The sequence below is a fragment of the Gadus morhua genome, chromosome 1 (assembly GCF_902167405.1).
Source record: "Gadus morhua chromosome 1, gadMor3.0, whole genome shotgun sequence".
Classification (NCBI taxonomy): domain Eukaryota; kingdom Metazoa; phylum Chordata; class Actinopteri; order Gadiformes; family Gadidae; genus Gadus; species Gadus morhua.
Genome location: NC_044048.1, coordinates 28,082,392 through 28,105,778, shown reverse-complemented (window position 1 = coordinate 28,105,778; position 23,387 = coordinate 28,082,392). Strand labels below are relative to the sequence as shown.

General features: G+C 44.3%; 2 protein-coding genes across 5 annotated transcripts; both read left to right on the top strand.

Moving 5' to 3' along the window:
• Positions 1 to 303: 303 nt before the first annotated feature.
• pfkma (phosphofructokinase, muscle a) lies at positions 304 to 9,955 on the top strand. The gene is made up of 22 exons (XM_030352004.1): positions 304 to 589; positions 1,817 to 1,890; positions 2,062 to 2,139; positions 2,864 to 3,053; positions 3,189 to 3,354; positions 3,761 to 3,805; positions 4,202 to 4,310; positions 4,400 to 4,495; positions 4,581 to 4,673; positions 5,072 to 5,197; positions 5,338 to 5,402; positions 5,520 to 5,583; positions 5,676 to 5,822; positions 6,254 to 6,324; positions 6,445 to 6,532; positions 7,382 to 7,534; positions 8,080 to 8,244; positions 8,338 to 8,399; positions 8,535 to 8,646; positions 8,767 to 8,866; positions 9,003 to 9,108; positions 9,362 to 9,955. Exons 1-22 carry the CDS (start codon positions 496 to 498, stop codon positions 9,495 to 9,497), a joined length of 2,340 nt encoding a protein of 779 aa, XP_030207864.1. The 5' UTR covers positions 304 to 495; the 3' UTR covers positions 9,498 to 9,955.
• A 939-nt stretch (positions 9,956 to 10,894) lies between these two features.
• larp4aa (La ribonucleoprotein 4Aa) lies at positions 10,895 to 23,181 on the top strand. Of its 4 annotated transcripts, XM_030351982.1 has the most exons (17): positions 10,897 to 11,474; positions 13,108 to 13,225; positions 13,395 to 13,547; positions 14,362 to 14,446; positions 14,534 to 14,670; positions 14,770 to 14,873; positions 14,998 to 15,108; positions 15,202 to 15,255; positions 16,233 to 16,442; positions 17,106 to 17,209; positions 17,446 to 17,487; positions 18,523 to 18,771; positions 19,175 to 19,229; positions 19,574 to 19,732; positions 19,836 to 19,975; positions 20,079 to 20,289; positions 20,650 to 23,181. In XM_030351982.1, exons 1-17 carry the CDS (start codon positions 11,358 to 11,360, stop codon positions 21,058 to 21,060), a joined length of 2,460 nt encoding a protein of 819 aa, XP_030207842.1. In that variant the 5' UTR covers positions 10,897 to 11,357; the 3' UTR covers positions 21,061 to 23,181. The 4 variants fall into 4 exon arrangements, with proteins under 4 accessions (XP_030207826.1, XP_030207834.1, XP_030207842.1 ...); XM_030351966.1 differs by having other exon boundaries at positions 10,895 to 11,474; positions 14,998 to 15,255; XM_030351991.1 differs by lacking the exon at positions 17,446 to 17,487.
• Positions 23,182 to 23,387: the final 206 nt, after the last annotated feature.

Genomic DNA, 23,387 nt, shown 5'->3' with positions numbered 1-23,387 from the left:
TTTTTTTTACAGAAGCCTATTGGATAAGTTTGTACGTGGTATGTTGACACTGACATGAAAGTGATGCTTAAACTAGGGAGTGTATTTATAGGTATTTTGGTCAAGGTCCAAAATAAATATATTTAAAAAAACCAATGACTTTGATATAGATACTAGCCTAGCTCAATTCACACTGTAGCAATATTAAAGAGTGAAAGTAAGAATAGCAATTTCTGCACATTATTTATGTTCAGAGTCTGTTCCAGTTTTGTTTTTTCCTTGTTCTGAAACCGTCCAATCCAGGTGGTCAGACACGACGTATATTTAGCTCGGCTGTGTGACGGAGTGCTTGTGTTGGAGATTAAGTCACGGGGCCAGGGTTTGGGAAGAGATGCCTATAAAGCCTGCTCCCTCACCCCTCCCTCCCCTGAGAAGACAAGAGTGTGTAGAGAAGCAGTAGCACTCGATTTCTGCTCCTTTTATATCAACCAAGCTCTGTTTGGTTCCCCTGGACAAATGTCCAAGACTTTACAGTCAGGCACCATGGACCCCACCAAAATGGGCGTGGGTCGCTCCATTGCTGTGCTGACCTCGGGAGGCGATGCCCAAGGTAAGCGGTGGGTTGTACCACAATGAAGAGGAGGGAGGTAGCAGTGTTGTGGCTTTGCCACAAAAATGCGCCTTTTAATAGATGATGGCTAAGAAAAGCTCTCAGCGAAGCAGTCGCTGTGGAAATGGCAATGGTTACTAAGGTTAAAGAGCAGATGTCAAGCGTTGTTAAACATTTTACTTGATTATAGAACAATATTTTGACAAAAGCATCCCAATACAAGCTCCGGACAAACTCATTTTGAATGAGAATGGCTTCATCTGGTTAATGAGTTGAAAGCAGATTGCAGTCAAACCTTGTATATAGCAACAATTTGCAAACCATCACAGTACATTCAATCTAAGGTCTACACCTTGATAACCTTTAATGTGTCTGTAAACTACACCCACTAATCAACCTTTTAAACCTGTACCTTAAACGTTAGTTATTAATCATCTAACCTTTTGATGGTTAGATGATTAGGTGTTCTCTTTTAGGTGTCTTCTTTCTATCTCTAGTATCGTTGCCCTGTGCATAGCTAGACCATAGTTACCGTAGTTACGGCGCTTGGCGTCGCCCTCTAACCTTTTGCATTCGATCTTCAGCGAGCCCTTGTCCGTTTGGTTCGACCCTCTGTCACAGTTACAGTCCTAATTTTAGTGACTGTGACCTTTTTCCGGAATGGACGGGTCCCCAGCTGCCATGTGCTGAAATCAGAGCCTGTACGGCAAACTGCAATTACAGAAGACTCACACTATGGCCTTTAGGTTTACATAGCCGCACTTTGACATTTGTATTTTCCTCGACTTGGTATAAACTATTTCTGTCCAAACTGACTACAATAACCAAGTTAGAATAACCAGGTATCACTTCAGTTGCTTTATGTCCCCTCAAGTTACAAATCATTGGGATTGAGTGACCTTTTCATTTCCAAAGGACAGAGGTGAAGTGATACGTGATGTTGTTGCCTTAGCCGTGGCGTCAGTGTACATCGTATGATGGATCTTGCTTTCATTTTGAAATGTGAGCTGCGGATGTGGAGATTCGATGGCCACAATGTAAAAAGTCCTCCCTGGTATGTTGAGTCAATAGTTTGGGTCTGAACGTTAGTTTTATTCAGCAGGCCGTCACCAACTTGTAGCTTTATTTTCTAAACCGGGGTTTTTGCTTGTTTGACTGCTTGTTTGTTTCTTTTAAACCCCAAAATGTCAAACTTAATGATCCTTCACCACTACTTGTGTGTAACAGGTATGAATGCAGCTGTGAGGGCGACTGTCAGAGTTGGCCTTTACACTGGAGCTAGCGTCTATTTTGTCCATGAGGTATATCATATTAATTGATACTATAAACACTGCAAATTATTTCACTACACGGACAGTATTAACACAATTATTTTCTGATTTTCCGACTGAAAAGCAACAGCCGGTATCACTGGCTGTCAGCACATAGTTGTTGGATAATACAATAAAGTATCATGTTGTCGTGTGCACCAGGGCTACCAAGGACTTGTGGATGGAGGAGATAACATCAAGCTGGCCACTTGGGAGAGTGTGTCCATGATGCTGCAGCTGGTGTGTATTTAGAATAGCAAAATACTGAGCACGTATCATAAGCATCACACTTTAAGGTGTCAGGTTGTGAAAAGGCATTCAGAGGTCAAAAACTCAAGCTCTGGCTGTTGTAAACAACATTTACATTCAGGTTTTACGTATTGGTTCAAGCAGTATTGGCTTAAAGGTCCCATGAAATGCCACCAGCTGTGGTGTGATTAGCCGTTACAAGCCGTTTCGGAAATCGGCCCCGTATGACATCACAGGCGGGCGTGTTTACCTAGATGTGTGCTGGATAGATCAGTCTACCAGCCTACCTAGTGGACTGTAGCAAACGTTGCTCATCTATCCGTTACACATCTAGGTGGACACGCCCACCTGTGATGTCATCAGGGGCAGATTTCCAAAACGGCTTGTAACGGCTAATCACACCACACCTGGTGGCATGTCATGGGACCTTTGATCCATTAGACATTTCAAGATTGCAATTTTTGGGGACCCATTTAGGGGAAGAAGATCTTCCAACCAATATCAGCACTGATACCTTAAGTCAAGGTCAATATTCAACCAGTTTACCTTGGTAACAGAAGCCTTCTTAGACGTGGTCATAAGCCTTAAATGGTATCCAACTTACTATCGTGACAAAAAAGGTTGGCAGAGTGAGGGAGTCATAAAAGAGGAGCTTCATCTACCAATAATGCCTACACAAATGAACTGCATTAACCCCATCTATCTCCCATGCCAGGGTGGCACCGTGATCGGCAGTGCCCGGTGCAAGGACTTCCAAACCAGGGAGGGCCGCATGAAGGCCGCCGGCAACCTGGTGAAACTCGGCATCACCAACCTGTGTGTGATCGGAGGTGACGGCAGCCTCACCGGCGCCAACCAGTTCAGGACAGACTGGAGCGAACTGCTAGTCGACTTGGTAAAGGCTGGTGAGCGACAAGACCGGGCCGGGAATCGGGGAATGCAGTTCATTGCCGGAAATCTCAGAGTAACTCTGACACATTGGTTCCTATTGTCGATTCATTTGTGTGTACGATAACCCGTGATTGACTTTGTGTCTTCAGGTAAGATTAGCAAGGATGAGGCGAGCAAATCGTCCCACCTCAACATCGTTGGCATGGTGGGGTCCATTGACAATGACTTCTGCGGAACTGACATGACCATCGGTACGGACTCGGCCCTGCACCGCATCATCGAGGTGGTGGACGCCATCACCACCACAGCACAGAGGTCAGAGACACTGGTCCCTTAGCCCCTCAGAACATCATGCACAAACCCCTGGAGGACTTGGATGAGATGTAGCTAGTTATTCCGTAGGATTTACTAACCGACTACAAAGTTATCAGTTTAAAGGTGTAGTTGGAGGCATCTACCGGAACAGACCTTGCCGAAATGTAATATATTATTCATAAGTATGTTTTATTAGTGTATTGTGGAAAAGCTACCGTAGCTTTTCCTATGGCGTTGGAAAGGGAGGGCTGATGGTTATTCAGTCGGTTGCACTCCGCAACTTCACCACTAGCTGCCTCTAAATCCTACAAACGGCACCTTTAATTCATCGTAAAATCACTGTTCTTGATCCTACATTGCATGGAAAATGTGTCTATCTTTACAATATTCTTTCTATTTGTTACAGCCACCAGAGGACTTTTATTCTGGAAGTGATGGGCAGACACTGTGGGTGAGTCATTTTCTCTGTACACAGTGTGTGTGTGTGTGTGTGTGTGTGTGTGTGTGTGTGTGTGTGTGTGTGTGTGTGTGTGTGTGTGTGTGTGTGTGTGTGTGTGTGTGTGTGTGTGTGTGTGTGTGTGTGTGTGTGTGTGTACTGTTTGCGTATGCAGAATAGTCAGTGTAACAGAAATGTGTAAACACTGGGCTGGTGTCATATTTACCTAATGTTGTGAATACCTTGCCCTAATATTGACTTTGAACTTATACTACGTGTGTGTGTGTGTGTGTGTGTGTGTGTGTGTGTGTGTGTGTGTGTGTGTGTGTGTGTGTGTGTGTGTGTGTGTATGTGTGTGTGTGTGTGTGTGTGTGTGTGTGTGTGTGTGTGTGTGTGTGTGTTCTTGCACAGCTACCTGGCCCTGGTCACAGCCCTATCCTGCGGCGCCGACTGGGTGTTCATCCCTGAGATGCCCCCAGATGAGGGCTGGGAGGAGCATCTCTGCAGGAGGCTGGCAGACGTACGTCTTCAATGCACTCACATCCACACACGCATACATCCCCGGATGCCGTGTGGCGCTCTTCATTTGATTGCTTTGACCTGTTGTAGCAAAGGGGAAGAGGCTGTCGTCTGAACGTCATCATTGTGGCTGAGGGTGCCATGACAAGAGCTGGAAAACCCATCACTTCTGACCAGCTAAAGCAGGTAGGCTCCTCCCCCCCATAGGCAAAACATGGCATTTGTATATGTTGTATATGTGCTCTATAATAACACAGGTGCTGTTTTGTAGCTTGTGACTGACAGGCTGGGCTTTGACACGCGAACCACCGTCCTTGGACATGTGCAGAGAGGTGGAACGCCTTCTGCCTTTGACAGAATCCTGGTAGGCATCCAGATAAATGACAAAACGTTCTTCTCCTGTGACTTCACTTAGCTATCCCATTTGCAACGTTTGTGCGTAAGCTGCCAGTCCACTGTTAGACCTCTGTATTGATACTACCTGTGCATACTCATACTACAATAACTACTCGTCGATATACATCACTGCAGTCCTGATGGATAAGGCTGATAGAATGACTACAGTGATACCTTCGAAGAATTTCAACAATAACTACAATAGTACCATACAATATGGCTGCCTTGCAAAATATATAACCCAATAATGTAATACCTCTTTTTGCATTGTACATTTTACTTTGGACTACCAACTACAATTCAGCTTCAACTAGCCATGAGGCAGTTCTCCAGAGAATGAATGTCCTTCCCTCCCTACATCTCCAGGGCAGCAGGATGGGAGTGGAGGCTGTGATGGCTCTCCTGGAGGCCACCCCAGAGACCCCGGCCTGCGTGGTCAGCCTCTCAGGGAACCAGGCCGTCAGACTGCCCCTCATGGAGTGTGTACAAGTGGTATGTCGCCCCCCCCCCCCCCCCCCCCCCCGTCTCGTCCCCCGTCTCCCCAGCCCGGCCTTCAGTCACCAAAACACCCCTCCAATATATTGTACTCCCTCCTCTACCAGGTGTGACATAACCCTCTGTCTTCTCCCCAGACTAAGGATGTCACGGCAGCCATGGCAGAGGGCAGATTTGAGGACGCGATCAAGCTGCGTGGAAAGTATGAATGTGGGCTTTGGACTGATGTCTAGAAGAGCTCATGTTTAGATCTTGGGTTGAATGCATTGGGTCAATACAGCACTTGAGTCATGTCATTTGCTTGGTTTGCATTGCACAGGAGCTTTGAGAACAACTGGAACACATACAAGCTTCTTGCCCATATCAACCCGCCAGACGTAAAGGTGACTGAAACGAAAAGACTAATTGAACCCCCTCCACCCTGCTTTCTCCTCCTCCCTCCATCTTAAACCCTGTTCCCGTCTCTGATTCCCAGAGCAACATCAACGTGGCCGTCATGAACATCGGAGCGCCATGCGCCGGCATGAACTCTGCGGTGCGCTCGGCTGTCAGGATCGGCATGATCCAGGGACACACCATGCTGGCGGTGCACGACGGCTTCGACGGGCTTGCACACGGAAATGTACGTACAGACGTATTTAATTGATGCCTGTCCGTCTGGTCTAAAATAGTGAACTGGTGCTCAAACGTCACACGTCAAAGTTTAGATAAGGAGTAAGGAGGACCTCGGTTTGTCTCCCTTGGAGAAGTTCTAATTCGAAAGACACCAAAAGTCATTGTTTTATTGTAGTAGTTATTGTCTAGGTCAATTAGTAAAGCATGGCGATAACACAACCAGGGTAAGAGGTTCGATTGCAACTTGGACGCAGGCAAGGTTTGCCCACACGTTATGCAATATGCTTTAGATGAGAAAGTGCATATGCATTTAGTTTGTTATGCAAATAGAAATTGTAGCAGTACTTTGTGTTTTTGAGTAGATTGCCACCAACTCACTTACTGGTTAGGTATAAGCCTTATTATAATTCATTTCCTAACACTTATCTCTGGTCCCAGATTGAGCCACTTTCATGGACTAATGTGAGCGGCTGGACCGGCAAGGGAGGGTCGATGCTCGGCACTAAGAGGTACAACATTGTTGATCATACTTGAAATATATGATGGATGGTATTATATACACATATACATATAAGTCTTGCCGTTCACCAAGTTCATCGTTCTGCTAACCTCCTTGTTTCAATCCTTAGAACATTGCCAGGAAAGATGTTGGAGGAGATCAGCTTGAACATCAACAAGTTCAATATCAACGCAATGGTGATCATCGGTGGCTTTGAGGTATGGCATCCTGGTCCACCTCGTCTAATCTCCCGGTTAACCTGTCACTCCCATGCCCTTTACACTTTAAAGGTTACATATTATACCACCAGGCTGTTTGAAGAGCTGCCTCTTCTGACATCACAAGTGGGCGTGTCCACCTAGATCAGGGGTCTCAAACTCAACTTACCTGGGGGCCGCTGGAGGTAGAGTCTGGGTCAGGCTGGGCCGTATCAAGTATTCCACAGAAAAAAGGAGCACAACTGGCCCGATCGAAGTTAATGATCGGGCTATAATTAGATCACGTTGGCTATGTAATCGCTGACAACAGGGGATATTTCATAGCAGTTGGTGGAAACCGGGACATTTTAGCGTCCTTTGGCTTTTGTCGGGCTTAAGGACACGCAACTCAAAATTGGGACTGTCCTGGCAAAACCGGGACATCTGGTCACCCTATCACAAGTGATAAAAAAGCGTGGCAAGCCCTATGTGCGTTTGAAAACAACGCACGGGCCGCACTTCCACTAAACTTGGATGTCAAGTAGGGGGCCACAAAATATCATCCCGCGGGCCTCAATTGGCCCCCGGGCCGCGAGATTGAGACCCCTGACCTAGATGTTTGCTTGATAGATCAGTCTACCAGCCTACCCAGTGGACCGTAGCAAACGTTACTAATCTATCCTAGGTGGACCTGCCCATTTGTGATGTCAGTAGAGGCAGATTTTCAGAACTACTACGGCCAATCACACTAAACCTTGTGCATTTCTTCCCAACCCTGTCCTCAGGGAAGTCTTGGTACTTTTTGTTCATTATCTTATCTAAGTATTCCCACGAGAAGCTGACCTGCGGCCGCTACCTCCCCACTTGCAGGCCTTTGTGGGCGGCCTGGAGCTGGTCCAGGCCAGGGAGAAGTACGAGGAGCTGTGCATTCCAATGGTGGTCATTCCTGCCACCGTCTCCAACAATGTCCCCGGCTCTGACTTCAGCATCGGCGCGGACACTGCTCTCAACACCATCGTCGCTGTCAGTACTGTCCCCACCGCACATTCACCAACACACACACACACACGACACGTGCGTGTGTGCGCATACAGACACAGACACACACGCACACGCATGCACGTACATACACAGACAAACGCGCGCACACACAAACATGCACACACACACACACACACACACACACACACACACACACACACACACACACACACACACACACACACACACACACACACACACACACACACACAAACATGCACACGCGCGCACACACAAACATGACTTTAAATCACTACCAGAATATAAATCCATAATGAAACGACCATGTGAGATATGTTTTATTTAATTTACAAATGATTCAAGGTTCATAACTACAACTGTCAAACATCTGACATTTAATTCTGAAATATGGTAACGACAATACATGAGAACCTCACATCACACAATCAACGTTACACTACCTCACGTGTAACTCTGTGCCTTATAATCCTAACGGCACACTGAAGGATTACTTTTCAAAACTCAACATATTACACAAGCTAACGCTGTCTTTGTTTTACCCTCAGACCTGTGACAGGATCAAGCAGTCTGCTGCTGGCACCAAGCGTCGAGTGTTCATCATAGAAACCATGGGCGGCTACTGTGGCTACCTGGCCACCATGGCCGGCATGGCTTCTGGGGCAGACGCGGCCTATATCTATGAAGAGAAATTCAACATTAAGGACCTGGAGGTGGGATCACAGAGCTACAGCATCATTCAATAGACAGACATGACCGTTTGAGGTTTAAACTTAGTAAAGTAAATGTTGTAATTTTCTTTACAGCTGAATGTGGAGCATCTTGTGCAAAAGATGAAGACAACGGTGAAGAGAGGGCTGATTCTCAGGTATGTTTGATGTTTTTTGTCTTGATTAAGGTTAGGTGCATATACACATGCTGTGATCATGGTCCAAACTTGGATAAAAGCCAACACAAGTTAAACTCATGTATGATTTATTACCACTCTGTGTTTTCATTATAGGAATGAGAACTCCAATGCCCATTACACCACAGACTTCATCTTTAACCTGTATTCAGAGGAAGGCAAGGGGGTCTTCGATTGCCGCAAAAATGTTTTGGGACATATGCAGCAGGTCTGTAAGCATGGCTAGAGTTTAATTCTGCACACTTGTACTATAGCACTTTTATTATTAATAATAATACGATTACTTTGTGTCTGATATAGTTTCTGAATTATGAACATTTTTGCATAGGGCGGAACCCCAACACCTTTTGATAGAAACTTTGGCACAAAAATGGGTGCCAAGTCTGTCCTATGGCTGACTGAGAAACTGAAGACCTGCACTAGACACGGTAAGTAGAACTAAGGGAGTTTCAGTGGGTACATGTCAACTTCACAGATCGGGATCCTTACATACCAAGGGATCATGGTAAAGTTGCTTCAGCGATTCTATTTAGTGTTAATGGATCTATTTGAATCCTTCTTCAGGGCGCATCTATGCGAACACACCAGACTCTGCCTGTTTGCTGGGCATGAGGAAAAGAGCACTCTACTTCCAGCCCCTTGCCGAGCTGAAAGAGGAGACCGATTTTGAGTAAGACCCATTACAACATTAACATAAACAGTGTTTTAAAAGTGATTTATTTTAATTCTGGTAGTTCGTCCAGGGTACTACTCTAGGTCATAATTTATAACATATACCATTCTGTGTGTGTGCTTGTGTTTAATCTGTGTGTGTGTGTGTGTGTGTGTGTGTGTGTGTGTGTGTGTGTGTGTGTGTGTGTGTGTGTGTGTGTGTGTGTGTGTGTGTGTGTGTGTGTGTGTGTGTGTGTGTGTGTGTGGTCCAGGCATCGCATCCCCAAAACTCAGTGGTGGCTGAAGATCAGGCCAATCATGAAGATCCTGGCCAAGTACAACATCGAACTGGACACATCTGAGCATGCCAACATGGAGCACGTGATCAAGAAGATGGGTCACCTGTAGTAGTCTGCAGAAAAATAGAGCTTACAAGAGAATCCTACTGAGGATCCTCTGTTAAACATTGTGATCTCCATTTGAACAATGTGTAACATATCAACCAGCTCTTATCTTAAAATAATTTGGAAAAATCTGTAGTCAATGGTGATCATTAGGTATTTTGTTATCAATTTAATCACATCCTATAACTGATATTTTCTACAAATAAATAGTACTGTCCAGCACGTCACTCTCTGTTTATAAGAATTGCAATGAGCCACACACTGCCAGTGAGAGTGGACAGAACACTGTTATTACCCACCTACTAACTTGGAGGGCCTGAATCTTACCCATTGCGACTTTAATGAGGAGACTTTCTGTCTAAGTTGGCTTCCTGCACTATACCCCATTTTATGGCTCACATTTTGTATACGGTTATTTTTGTGCACTTCAAGAACCATATTAAACGTGTGTCACAATAATGACTAAGCGTAATTTTTTAGGCTTTACTACTTTATTATTTACTTTTTTTATAAGACTAAGCTGTCTTCCTATTATATATTGTGAACATATATATCTTCAACATGTTGAATATAGCAGGAAAAACATGTTCCCTACAGACCATTTAATGTGACAATTGGTTGATTTTAAGAGAAGAAATAATGTAAGGATCATTATTTTAAATGGAACCGCCAAATAATGACCTGCCAGCTGTTTTGTACCACATACTGTACATTCTCTCTTCCCTTACAATCATTTAGTATCTCAAGGTGTCTTGATATAAAAAATATATTAAACATTTGCATCTTAACTCAGCATTCAAGAATATCACCATTACACATGCAGAACATTATATTATTTAAGGTTCTAAATGTCTTCTGTACTCAGGACTTCTGTACCAGGTAAATGAACTAGGGCATAAATAAAAACATTTCATTCATTACATTTGACAAAAACTTCAATTTGAAAAGATGAATGTAAAAATTAGACAGTAGAACTAGACCTTTTCCTTTACATTTTGAAATGCAATATATTTATCTTAATTGTAAAAGATAGTGACCGTTTTGTCTGTATTTGTTGATATAATTACGGATTTTTAAACCCAATTTGTATTGCAGCATTTCAACAAAACTATAGGAGTGTAGTCCCTCATCCCCCTCATCATCCTAATCTTCCAAGAATTGGCAGTGTCAACAATCGTCCACTTTACAATTAGCATGCACTCTGCCAAAACAAAGCAGACTAAAAGCCTTGAATTATTTCTCAGTAAAAAATAATACATAAAAAAGCTAACATTTTCGGTTTTGTATGCATTCACGAGTCCATACTTGGTTGAGCATATAGACTTGTAGGTTGAATATACAACTTGTGCACAGTTACACAGACAACAGGAAAAGGAAACGTTAATTGTAAAGGTCATAGAAGTCGCAATGCCAGTCGGGACGTTGGAGGACTGTCTGCCTGCGCTGAGGCAAGGTGCGTGTCCCCAGTGTCCGCTTCGGTCGCCCGGTTAGGAATGCGCCTCACGAACTCGTTTGTCGGTGATATGTGTCAATAGACGTTGTACGACGCGGCGAATTACGAAGAATCATGCTTGGATATTGTTCATGCAACTAATATCTTGCGTCAAAGTTTGATTTGAGCCGCTAGCTCGGGTTAGCTAGTTCCCCGGAATCACACATAGCACGCTAAGCTACCTGTGTGTAGCATACTTGCTAGCGCTGGTAAGTCTCTAGCTAGTGAGCTAGTCTTCGTGTGTTGCTGGACTACCCAGTCGAGCCAGTTGGAACAGGCTCGATTGCTGCACACAGGCGATATTTCCAGAAGGTTTGGTGGCAAGCCGGTTTGGGAGAACGCGACGGGGTAGACGTGCGTCAGGAGCGGCTGATGAGTTCGGATCAGGGCGGAGAGCCGCCGCTGCTGCAGGAGGAGGCTGATCCGGGACCGGCCACCGGTGGGAAGGACGAGGCTCCACTTGGGACCGAGGAAGGGTCAGGCGGCATGGTGAGTTGAGGCCTTCAATGCTAGCAACAGCTCGGAGCCTGAAACCACCTTCATAATTGTTTTCGTACACTGCACATGTACATTTGCTCGATATTTCAATAATGTAGGACATTGGATTAATGTGTATGTTGAAGTTACCGTTCACTTGGACACGGTGTATATCGTGTAATACGTTATATAGTTGCATCCCCCTGTGTCGTCGATTTCATTCACATGTAATTTATTCACTCGCTCATTCGTTTATTGGGCGTTGCACTCAATTCAATGGGTTATAGTTCGTAAAATAACTGAACGTTTAATTTGTGTATGTTTGACTATACCACAGAACCAGATCTATATTATTAGCTATGTTCAAGCCACAGGTCCCCATATGGCTAACGTTAGCTTAGCTACGTGCAAGAGCTTGCAAGCTCATTAAGTAGTTTGCTGAGTAATCATTAGCGTGGTTGAAGTTATGCAATTGGTGTGTAACTACGGAAGCAGACGTTTTATTCGAGGTTCAGTGCGGGGTTGCTAAGAATGCTGTTGATGGGCGATGGGATGCGAACGAGGGATAACTAAAGGATAAACGACCATTCATTCGGCTGACATTACGGCTAGCGCGCAGTGGGACGGCTAGCTGCATAACATGCGCTGCAAGTGTCTGGCCTATGCTACGCAGTGCAGTCAGCTGACTACACTGGGCTTCCTAGCGCCTGGAACATTAATGTCAGTCATGTGCTTATTTTAACGGTTTAAATTCATTTATACACATTTTGACTCGAATTAGACCCTACTCCAACCTTTAACATCAGGGCCTAACTATTTTGTAGTGTCTTTGTAAGAATAATTCATTAGAATTGACTTGGCCTTAGCAGCTGTTCTTGTCAGGCCAGGGCTTTTGTAAAAAGAGGGTGGGTCGGTTGGTCAAGGATTCTCTTGCATACTACAACAGAGTTGAGTAAATTTCTCTAGATATATAATGCCAGCCGAATCCGTGATTTATGTTTTATTCGTTACGCTTTCAGCAATATATACAACCAAGATGTTTTTTTTTTTATCCAATCTACTGCTTATTTGTTCTGCATAGGTAATTTTTTATGATTAACCTGATATACTGTTAATCACTTAAACCATTTTTAAACCGATTTCTACTTTATATAATAAAGTGGTGAACTACACACAGTTTGCATCGATTTAACTTTATCCAAAATTGCACATTCATTTATGGACCAGAGTGAACTGTTTATTTTAAATTATAGAAGCAATTTTATATTCTTTGCAAGTTTTCAAAGTGGTTTTCACAGTTTAACTGAATGTGCAGCGTTTTAAATTGTAGGCCCTTTAATGAATTAGAGCACAAAGTACACATTTCAAATTTACATTTGATGTCACTCATCTAGTAATAAATAATGGGATGTTTTAGAAACATTTTTCAGGGCCATATGTTAGAATAAAGATCATCTGAAATACTAAAATTTGAAAACTGTTTGCTGTGCCACATCATGTGACCATTAAGCAAGTTTGTAAACCCTGTTTATTTTGTTTGTTAAGCTTAGCTTAAACCTTTTCAAGCACAATTTGAGTGCTGCATTCTCTTTACTGGACAAAGGGATGTATTTCATGTTTGGTGTTCTCTCTGGTGCTTTTGAAGGTCACCTCCAAGGGAGTCGGTCTGAACCCTAACGCCAAGGTGTGGCAGGAGATCCCAGTGGTCTCCAGCGAGGTGTCGGCTGATGCAACTCCCTGGTCACCTTCAGATGTCAATGACGGTGAGACGTGCAACAAAACACCCCAATTTTCTGAAACATGAACTCCCGATTGTGTGCACCTTTTTTTGACATTGTAATTGAATAAGGGTTTATCGTTTTGGGCTCAATACATGATCAGCACCTCAGATCAATGGTTAACCATTAGCGAACCGTCTGTTATTTGTTACAGCATATTCTGAGTCTAGTGGGTGCAAGCCCTACGCCGTGGGATTCACAGCTCTGGACGAGGGCCTGCCCACCGACACCACCGAGGTCATGGTGAATGGAATGGACCCACCGGAGCTCGGCTTCTCTCCTGCCGAGTCAATCACCGGAACCTCGGGTCAGTTCCAATATATGGGTCTGCAGAGACACAAACCCATTAGGGTTTGAATTTATTGCCCATTTTTTCCCCTTGTTGGAGACGTTTGGCGTGTCTATAAATCGCTCGCAAATTTAAAAAAAAAAACACGAACGTTGCCATTTGGGATACAGCTGAGGCGCATCAAAACTATGCTAACTTCATAAATGTTTATCATCGTAGCTGAAGTTGAAGTTGAACCAGTTTACATTGTTTATTAATGTATATTACTTATTTTGACATGGCCTACTTTGATTCATGGATTCATTTACAAATGCTTCTCAACTCTGACCCGATGAAGACAAACTTTTGCGCATAGAGGGGAAAATCGCTGCGAGACGACTGACTTTGGGTTTCCTTCTCACTCCACTGCTCTCTACTCTCCTCTCTGAACTCTCTTGCTTTTCTCCTTCTCCCCTTTACCCCCAAAGTTTGAAACTTTCAAAGCATCCCAATGAGCGTTCAGATTATGAGATCTGAGGGTTAAAAGAGAGAGAAACAGGTGGGATGTCAAATTTGCCAACGATGAGCTAACGCCAAACTGTTCAAATAGTGGGAGACTTTATTTATTTATTTTTTTAGTTTATTTTATGTTATTTTAGTAACTGATAAGAATACATTTTTTATTGGGATGTTGGAATTCCTGATGGCACTCAATGGTTGGTGGCCATTTTTCAAAGAATGTCCAGACTTGTAATTTTGTTTTAATTTGCAGGCCCCCTTTCCCAACAATAGCTAAAGTTCAAGTCAAACCAGTTTACATTGTTTATTAATGTATATTAATGTATTTATTCAGTGGAACCCAAGGCGGAGGAGCCAGCAGTCTCTTCTGAGAACTTGCGTGAGTCTCTGAAGAAGGAGCTGGAGTTTTACTTCTCCCGGTGAGTTCAAGAACAATCCATGACTCTTGTTTTCTGTTTCGCTGAGCCTTTTCCCTACAATGTTTTCCTTGCTCCGTTGTCCTTTAGGGAAAACCTCTCGAAGGACTTGTACTTGATGTCCCAGATGGACAGCGACCAATTTGTTCCCGTTTGGACTATAGCGAGCATGGAGGGCATCAAGGCACTCACCACGGACATGGATCTGATCCTTGACGTCTTGAGAAGTGAGACGAGAGATATTACTTACTTTTGGGGCAGGGGTAGTCATGTATTCGGTCTGGCGGTGGCTTGCGGGTGTTGACGTTTGACCGCTTGACTTCCAGCTTCTCCGATGGTCCAAGTGGACGAGAAGGGGGAGAAAGTGCGTCCAAATCACAAGCGCTGCATCATCATTCTGAGGGAGGTCCCGGAAACCACTCCTGTCGAGGTGAGACCCACTACTGATGTTTGGAAATGAAAATAATAACATTGTTTACATGATGTTAATAATATTTTGGCTTGTGTGTCCCTCAAGGTCATTGCCCCATAACATTTGTCCTTCCCTTTTTCAGGAAGTCGAAGCTCTCTTCAAAAATGAGAACTGTCCGAAGGTGATAAGCGTGGAGTTTGCGCATAACAACAACTGGTACATCACATTCCAATCAGATACGGACGCTCAACAGGTAAGCAACCCGGAATCGCTCTTTCTTTTATGGAATTCTGCATTCAATATTTGGTATACCAAGTTGACTGACATTCCGTTTTCCCTTTTTAAGGGACACAAATACTTGAGGGAGGAAGTCAAAACATTTCAGGGAAAACCCATCATGGTGAGTAATGTTTAGATTATTTTCCGAGCCAGAAGTTTTGAAATGCAATGGCCAAAGTTCTGGGGGAGTACTGCAGAGCGCCCTGGCGGGAAACCAGAAAGTGGGAGGGGCGGAGTTGCGCAATGTTTCCTGTTTTTGTTGCTTTACCTTTGCTATAATGCGTCCTCCGATGCAATGTGGTGCTGGCTTAGACCCCAATAAGCGGCATGATATCATTTTAAATGTTTTCCTCCACGTTTTAATTGATTTAGCTAAAAGCAATAGCAGTATAACTGTGGAGCCTTGTTATTTTTTGCACAGATTATAAAATGAGAACACTGTTCAAGGCAGTTATGCCTTTTTGATACATGTCCACACTTATTTCATCAAGTTGTGTCGTACTTCCTGTCACATTAAGCTTCGTGAATGTTGTTTCTTCATGCACTTAAATTAAAACAATAATACAAAGGCTTTTTTCTCTTTCTGCCAAAACAATGTAAAATAAGGGGCATGTTATGACAATGTTATGTCGAAGGTTAAGTGTACAGATATATTCTACTGAAGATGAACACATTTGTGTGTGGCGAAAAAGGCGGCTTCAGAAAGCGAGTCAGTGGCAAGAGTGTGATTTTTAACCTTTAGAGATTACACATCAGTCATCTGCATCCAAGATTAACGGCCATATCATGTTGGTTGCGGTTTCACTTGTCCGGATGCCACCGGTAGAGACCTGATCTATGTTATGGGCGTCTACAGATCCCGCCTCCAGCAACATGATTTACTAATGCATTTGAAGTGAAACAAATTGAAGCGTCATGTTCACCCAGATTTAAGCTAGTCTGCCATCAGACTTCAGATGATGGCAAAATATGGCTTGCTAGACTACATTCAATTGATCTTTATTGTACTGTTGAGGCTCAACTGGATGCTTATTAATATTTTTCTAAACTTCTACCGCCCTTGTTTATTTCTTTCCAATGAACCTTAATGCCCAATAGGCGAGGATAAAGGCAATCAACACGTTCTTTGCAAAGAACGGATACCGGAGCATGGACAACAGCATGTATGCCCAACCATCGCAGGCCCAGTCCCAGTTCAACTCTCCTCTCTACATGCAACATATCTACCCACAGCAGCAGTACCCTGTGTACGGCATCGTGCCCCCCACCTGGACGCAGTCCCCCACCCCCTATTTTGAAACCCCTCTGGTAAGACACGCAGTAACGTCAGAGATGCAGAGTAACCAAACGCTCCATGAGGCAACCCTGTCCTGTATGTTTCAGTCGATCACGGACTATCATTTTACTTTTGCTAAAACATTTGTATTTAGTTAATTACAATGTTCATACTGTTACAAAACTGCTACTATTACAAAACTGCACCATTCAGGGGGATGTCAAATTAGCTATCGATGAGCAACCAAACTCCCTGCTACTTCCGGAGTTTATGTGGTACTTATTTTGACACAGACTATTATGAACCTTTACGAATGCTTCTCAACTCTGACCCGATGAAGACAAACTTTTGCGCATAGAGGGGAAAAATGGCTGCGAGATGACTGACTTTGGGTTTCCTTCTAACTCCGCTGCTCACTCCTCCTCTGAACTCTCTTGCTTTTCTCCTTCTCCCCTTTACCCCCAAAGTTGGAAACTTTCAAGGCAATCCCAATGAGCGTTCAGATTATGAGATCTGAGGGTTTAATAGAGAGAGAAACTGATGGGATGTCATATTAGCAATCGATGAGCAAGTACCGAACTGTTGGAATTGTATGTTTAGGTCTGTTATTTTAGTGAATGTGCTAAGGATATATATGGTGGCCATTTATTTCAGTGTCCAGAATTTTAATAATTTCATTTCATTTTGATTTGCAGGCACCCTTTCCAAACAATAGCTTTGTGAATGGCTTTGGCTCTGCTGGACACTACAAAACTGGATCAAACTCGCTCAATATGACTCGGCCCTTCAACCGAAACCGGTAAGCAGTCCTTTCTCTGCCAGCTTTGGTGCGCTTGAGGTCCTGGTGTTGTGGTCTTATCACGGTATCTGTCCATTCACCCCTTTCTAATGGGATTGTCTTGCAACATGCACTGCCATTTTACAGTGTTGCACATCAAAAGGATCATTGATCATCAATCAGCAATACAATGTCAAAATGTCTCCCCGCCTGTGACCTAAATCTCTGTGCTCCCTATCTTCTTACTGTGCCCACAGTGTGCCCCTCTATTCAAGAAAGAATGTAATAAATGCCTTCAGGTACAAAATATGATACAATAAGCTTCACCCATCCTATCATCCCATCATGCAACTGCAGCCAAATGCCCTCTTTTCTGCTAGTTTAACTATTGTAGAACTGATCACCATTTATTTCTCCATCTTCACTGGCTGTTCCCAGGTAGTGAACATCATGCATCTTTAATCATCTCAGCTTTGTACTGCCCACGGTTGCAATGGACTGTTTGGCCATGACCAATTTATTCAGTTTTCACCTCGGCTCCAAAGAATTTAACTTCTCATCTCCTGTGTAACATTTAACACCCTTCTTCTGTTGTCACTTGGGCAATTTGGTTTTTGTGTTGTGCCGGCTCTATGGTAATGCATTCTCACACCATCAAGACGAATGTCTTCAAAGGGTTTATGTGTTAAGTGTTGATGGTAAATGTGAATTACCCCAAATCGGCCTTGCTGTTGGGTTTTATTATTTAAAAGCGGCAATTAAAATTATAGGCAAAGAACTTGCAACCTTGAAAATTAGGTTTTTGGTACATTGGTTGGTTATTCCAACTCGCAAGGTTAAATGTTGCATCTCTCCCCTCGAACCCAATGATGAGATCAATATGCGCATAGAGGGTAAACAGGGTGTGGGTTGACTGGCTTTGTCTCTATTCACTTCCTCTCCTTCCCCTCTAAACCCTCTTTTCCCTCTCTTTTCTTTGCCCAACGAAGTCACAAACCTTCACTCCTGTCCCAATGAGCGTTCAGATTATGAGATCTGAGGGTTTGAGGAAAGGTGGTGAATTGTTGTGTATCCTAAACGGGAAGTAGCTTGAGCTCGGTTCAATGTTGAGGTGGCTTAAGTGGCTCCATTTATTGCTTGGGAATTACATAAAGTACCAAGGCAACTTAAAATTTCTTGCATGCCTGCACACTTCCCCTCTGACATGGCATGTTGTCTTACTCCTACCTGCAAAAAGCTGTTTTTTTGTTTCATATGAAGGGTCAGTGGATTTTTCCTACCATTTTTAACTTTGAAATTATTTCTTGCGTCTCTCTTTCCCCCTCTGGGCACAGGAACCACGTGAAGCCCCAGGGTAGGACGGGCGAAGTGGCCCCTGCGTCCGTCACACCAGTCCCCCTGGAGAGTCTGACCGGCCTGCGGAGTCCCCAGCCCCTATCTTGTGTCTCCAACAACACCACTAGCAACCACGGCAACAGCCATGCTCAGACACCCGCTGACCTGGCGTCTGCCTTCCCACTTCTCTCTGCCGCTACTTCACCACTGGACCTTAACGACGACGGCGGCATGGCGGGACGTGGCCGGTAAGCCCTTTGACTCGACGGCTGTAGTGGGTCGTGTTTTCTGGGGATTGGGGAAAATAGCGAGTCAAGCAAGTATCAGGATTATTTGCTTCCACACCACTTGTATGATCAGATAAAAATATTTCTATCCGCAGGGTATGGTATACAAATCTTAATATAGCCTCGCAGTATTTACAGAATCTTAATATGCGTCATAATGACTTGAATATCGGGTTGTAAAGTCCTTGCAGATTTCCGTCAGTTTTCTTATGTAATTGGATGTCTCCAGATTGTCGTGAACAAGATGTATTTTATTGCTTACAAAATCTTAATTTTAAATGGCATGACTGCATTATGTGGACGAAAAACAATGGCTCTGTTACTGACCACCAATGCTGGTGCCTGGCTGGTCCTTTATCTGCAGGAGGAGCACTACCTACCGAGGAACACGCAGGCGGCGGGAGGACGACCGCATCACGGTAAATGCTCTTTTTAGACTCGGACTTGAACCTTTTCTTGAGTCTTTCACAATGGTGACCCGATGAAGAAATCCTTTTGCGCATAGAGGGAAAAAGTGGCTGTGAAATAACTGGCCTTGGGTCTCTCGCTCTCTCTCGCTATCTCGCTTTCTCTCGCTGTCTCTCTCTCTACACTTTGCCCCCATAGTTGGAAACTTTCACAGCAATCCCAATGAGCGTTCAGATTATGAGATCTGAGGGTTTGAAAGATGAATAAAACAAATATATTCGGTAAATGTTGGCTTACTGGAGACACTTTGGACCTGTGAAGGTTGTCTTTGATGTTGACACTTAAACTCTTTCAGAGGCCTGCGGTGCCCATCGAGGTCAAGCCGTCTCCACCCAAGTTTGACTTGGCGGCCAACAACTTCCCCCCTCTCCCTGGCTGTGTGGTCAGCACGCAGGGCGAGCCTGTGCTCGAGAACCGCATGTCAGACGTTGTACGAGGTTTGAACAGGGACAAGGTACGAAGACCGGCGTCTCCCGTTTTCTCATTAATCACGTTGTGGTTAATTGTTGTTGTTCTCAATGGAAGAAACTGACCCCATGTCTTATTGTCTCCTGTAGACGGAGCAGCCCAGTAAGGAGGCCGTCGTAGCGGCAGTCCCTGCACACAGCCCTGCGGTGGAGGAAGCGCCCCACGTCCCCTCGGTTTCCCAGAGCACAAACAAACCTGTTGCCCAGCCACTCGGACCCCCAGTGCTGAGGTGAGACGCCTCATTGGTTTCAACGTTGAGTTCAGGATCTTCAGAAATGCAATATGCCCCCGAAGCGTCAACCTGCACATATTAAATATCCTGGTTTGAACAGCGCCCAACGCCCGGAGAAGAAAGTCGAGAGGGCAGAGCCTCTGATTCCCAAAGCGGCCGTCGTGGTGCCGGCCCCTCCAGCTGTGACCACCACCAGCCCGGCCTCGGCGCAGCCTGTCGTGGCCCCCCGGCCTCAGCCCACTGCTGCCCCCGCACCGGTTAAAACCAACACTCCAAGCCCTGCTACCGTCACCGTCGCCCCACCCGCACAGGTCAGAATGTTTTCATTTGGAGTTAGAGTGGTACCTATTTTGACATGGACTGCTTTGAAAAGTTATGAATGCTTCTCAACTCTGACCCGATGATGACAGACTTTTGCGCATAGAGGGGAAAAATGGCTGCGAGACGACTGACTTTGGGTTTCCTTCTCACTCATCCCCGCTCTCTACTCTCTGAACTCTCTTGCTTTTCTCCATCTCCCCTTTACCCCCAAAGTTGGAAACTTTCAAAGCAATCCCAATGAGCGTTCAGATTATGAGATCTGAGGGTTTAAAAGAGAGAGAAACTGACTGTTCGCTGTACTCGAACATACTCGCAATTTACCCTCGTTCTGTTTCTCTGCCTGGATCCAGGAGCCTCGTAAGCTCAGCTATGCCGAGGTGTGCCAGCGACCACCTATAGCCCCCCCTCCGGCGGCGCCTGCAGCCCCTGCCTCGGCGGGCCCCGCGTCCCCCCCCACGGCCCCCGGTCAGCCGCTGCGCGAGCTGCGGGTGAACAAGGCGGAGGAGCCCGGCTCCAGCAGCGGGCCCGAGGACAAGCAGGAGAGGGCCCACGACCGGGAGGGCGGCTGGGAGTGCAAGGAGAGCCGACCGCCGCGGGACCGTGACGGCCAGGGCCACTACCGCAGGAACGGACCCCGGGGAACCGGGGCCCTCAAGTTCCGAGACCAGAGACGCCCCCCACCGGCCCGCCGAAGCTCCCCGCAGGGAGGCTACAGACATACTGGCAAAGAGCAGAACATCCCGCCCGTATCGCCAAAGTAAAACAAAAACAAACTTGATTATGAAAGATGTTGGAATATATATATATATATAAATATATATATAAAATATATATATATTAAAAAAAATAACCTATAAAAGCAACAACCTTATGGTAGCCACCTCCCCCTGCCCTGGAACTTTTGTCCAAAGAAAAGCTTTTCAAATGACAGTAAGACTGGGGACATCCAGGACTAAAGAGCAAGCAAGGGGGAACTTTTGAGAGTCAATCCAAAAGGAAAGGTAAAAAAAAAACTAAAAGAGGTTGGTTTTCTCTGCGGGCGGTTTTCCTTCAGCTCCGCTGGGGAGAGGGGGGGAGCTGGCCCTGTAACGGCCCTCCACCCGCTTGATTTGAAAGAATAGCTGTTGGTCTGCAACAAACATATGCACTAAGAAGAAAAGGAGATGCATAAATGTTATGTACATATACAAAGATATCACTAATGCGCAATGAGACATCATTTTTCTTTGTTCCCTGTGTGCTTGTGGTTGCCAGAAGGGTGTACTGATGTTGATGTATGCATTGATTGTTAAGCGAGCAGTTTGGAGTGCTACACGTTGCTGTTGCAATGAGTATAATGAAATGGCTGATTTTAATGTTTGTTTTTTTCCTTCAAATTTGTTAAATTTCCGCTGCAAAGCTGAATCTTTGTCCTGAAACTGGACGGTGTGGTCGTCGGATGCACGATAGATAATAATGAAGTGTGTGCTAAAGCGGTATTTTTTAGCCTTGGTAAGATGGGCATCAACGCACCTGTGAGAAATGGTAATGAAAACCCATTACCCATGTGGCTGTCAGGAGGGTGATTAAGTTTGAAGCTTAAGTCCACAAGCCTCTAAATCCTACGTGAACCCAGCAAGCCTACTCGTTGGGTCCAGAATTTGATTGTTATAGGTAGATTAATCGAAGGTAGTTTAATCTACTCCCACTAATGGATTTGGAACGTATACACATGGTATCAGTCAAGCTCTCTGTTTACGTGTCTCCACATAATAGGACGGTAACTTTTTTTTTTTAAAGCAACTAAGGAGTATGCTATTGATCAGATATAAATGTAATACGCTCAATGGTATGGTCTAGACTTGGCTTATCTACATGAAACCCCGGCTATCAAGGTTAAGTAGATATTTGTGTATTTGTTCTTAACAAGGTTATAGTGTCAAAAGTAGGCTGTAGACTTCTGTTGCCAAGGACAATGACAAACATGTGGCCGCCACTTCAAGGGTACACGAAGATCTGACCATTTCCATGTGCTATGTGCCAGCTGCCTATGATCATAGTGGATAAATAAAGGTTACGTTTCTTTCAACTACAAAACATTAACCTTCTTGAAAGTCTGCAAAGTAAGGTAGTCTTTCAGGAGTTATATTGAGCCTAGTTAAACTAGAGCCTTGGAAAAAAAAACTAGAGGTATAGCTGCCTATGCTTTATTGTGATAACCCTTCAATAGAGGTGTGTGTGGGAGAATGTATTCTAACTATGAGCTTGCAGAGGAAAGCTTTTCACCAGATTGTGTTGTGGTTTTTAGGTTGAGTTTTCCGTTTGACTTAGATTTTACAGTTTGACACACTGTATGTTTTGTTTTATTTAATCCCGCAGTGCAACGCTTTTTCCCCCAATCTTGGTAGGCTGGTTTCCCCAAAGTTGTGCGAAATCGCATTGGCAAACAAAAAGGTTTGACCTCCTCCCTCTCCCCCAAACAAAATCACTCAAAGATATTGTATATTGTTTGTGAGAATAAGTGGTGAGTTCACTTTGGGTTTAGTGATGCAGTTAATATCACAAATTGAGCACGGGCTGTTATTACTTTTTAATTGCATTGGAGCAGCTAGTGATTTAGTGTAATACAAATAATTGCACTAACTTGTTTTTAAAGGAGAATCTTACTCATAAGAAATGTGAAATCATATTAGAAACATGGTAATGATATTGATGTTGACAGACTTGCAAGAAACTGCAGGAATTTTTCTTTTGTTATAATTCATGTTTGGGTTATTTTCTGTTGATTTGGGTTGGGTGGCAAAAGGAAATGTAGTAATGGATCGACTTAAGTGTTTGAGACACAATTCTAGGCCTGTATGAAATGTCACAAAAAAATAAATTATTTTGATTTGGCATTTGAATGTGTTCACTTTGTCTGCCTCTTGTGGTCCCCTTTTATTCTGCCGAACATTTCTCCAAATGAGCTCCATGGCATTTTAACCACAGTGGCTCGAATTGCCGACTGAGATATTTACTGTGAGGGACGTGCCGTCTATAAGAGGCGATGGTATTCAGAGCATTTGACCATCGACCGAGTGAACCTATATTTGGAAAGGCAGTGTAAAGA

Bases quoted from the DNA above. Each gene is read 5' to 3' on its own strand.
- pfkma (XM_030352004.1), top strand. From the start codon at position 496: ATGTCCAAGACTTTACAGTCAGGCACCATGGACCCCACCAAAATGGGC. The intron at 5,198-5,337 runs GTATGTCGCCCC...TCTTCTCCCCAG, and splicing joins TCATGGAGTGTGTACAAGTG to ACTAAGGATGTCACGGCAGC. The intron at 8,867-9,002 runs GTAAGTAGAACT...ATCCTTCTTCAG, and splicing joins GAAGACCTGCACTAGACACG to GGCGCATCTATGCGAACACA.
- larp4aa (XM_030351966.1), top strand. From the start codon at position 11,358: ATGAGTTCGGATCAGGGCGGAGAGCCGCCGCTGCTGCAGGAGGAGGCT. The intron at 14,447-14,533 runs GTGAGTTCAAGA...GTTGTCCTTTAG, and splicing joins CTGGAGTTTTACTTCTCCCG to GGAAAACCTCTCGAAGGACT. The intron at 20,290-20,649 runs GTCAGAATGTTT...GCCTGGATCCAG, and splicing joins CCGTCGCCCCACCCGCACAG to GAGCCTCGTAAGCTCAGCTA.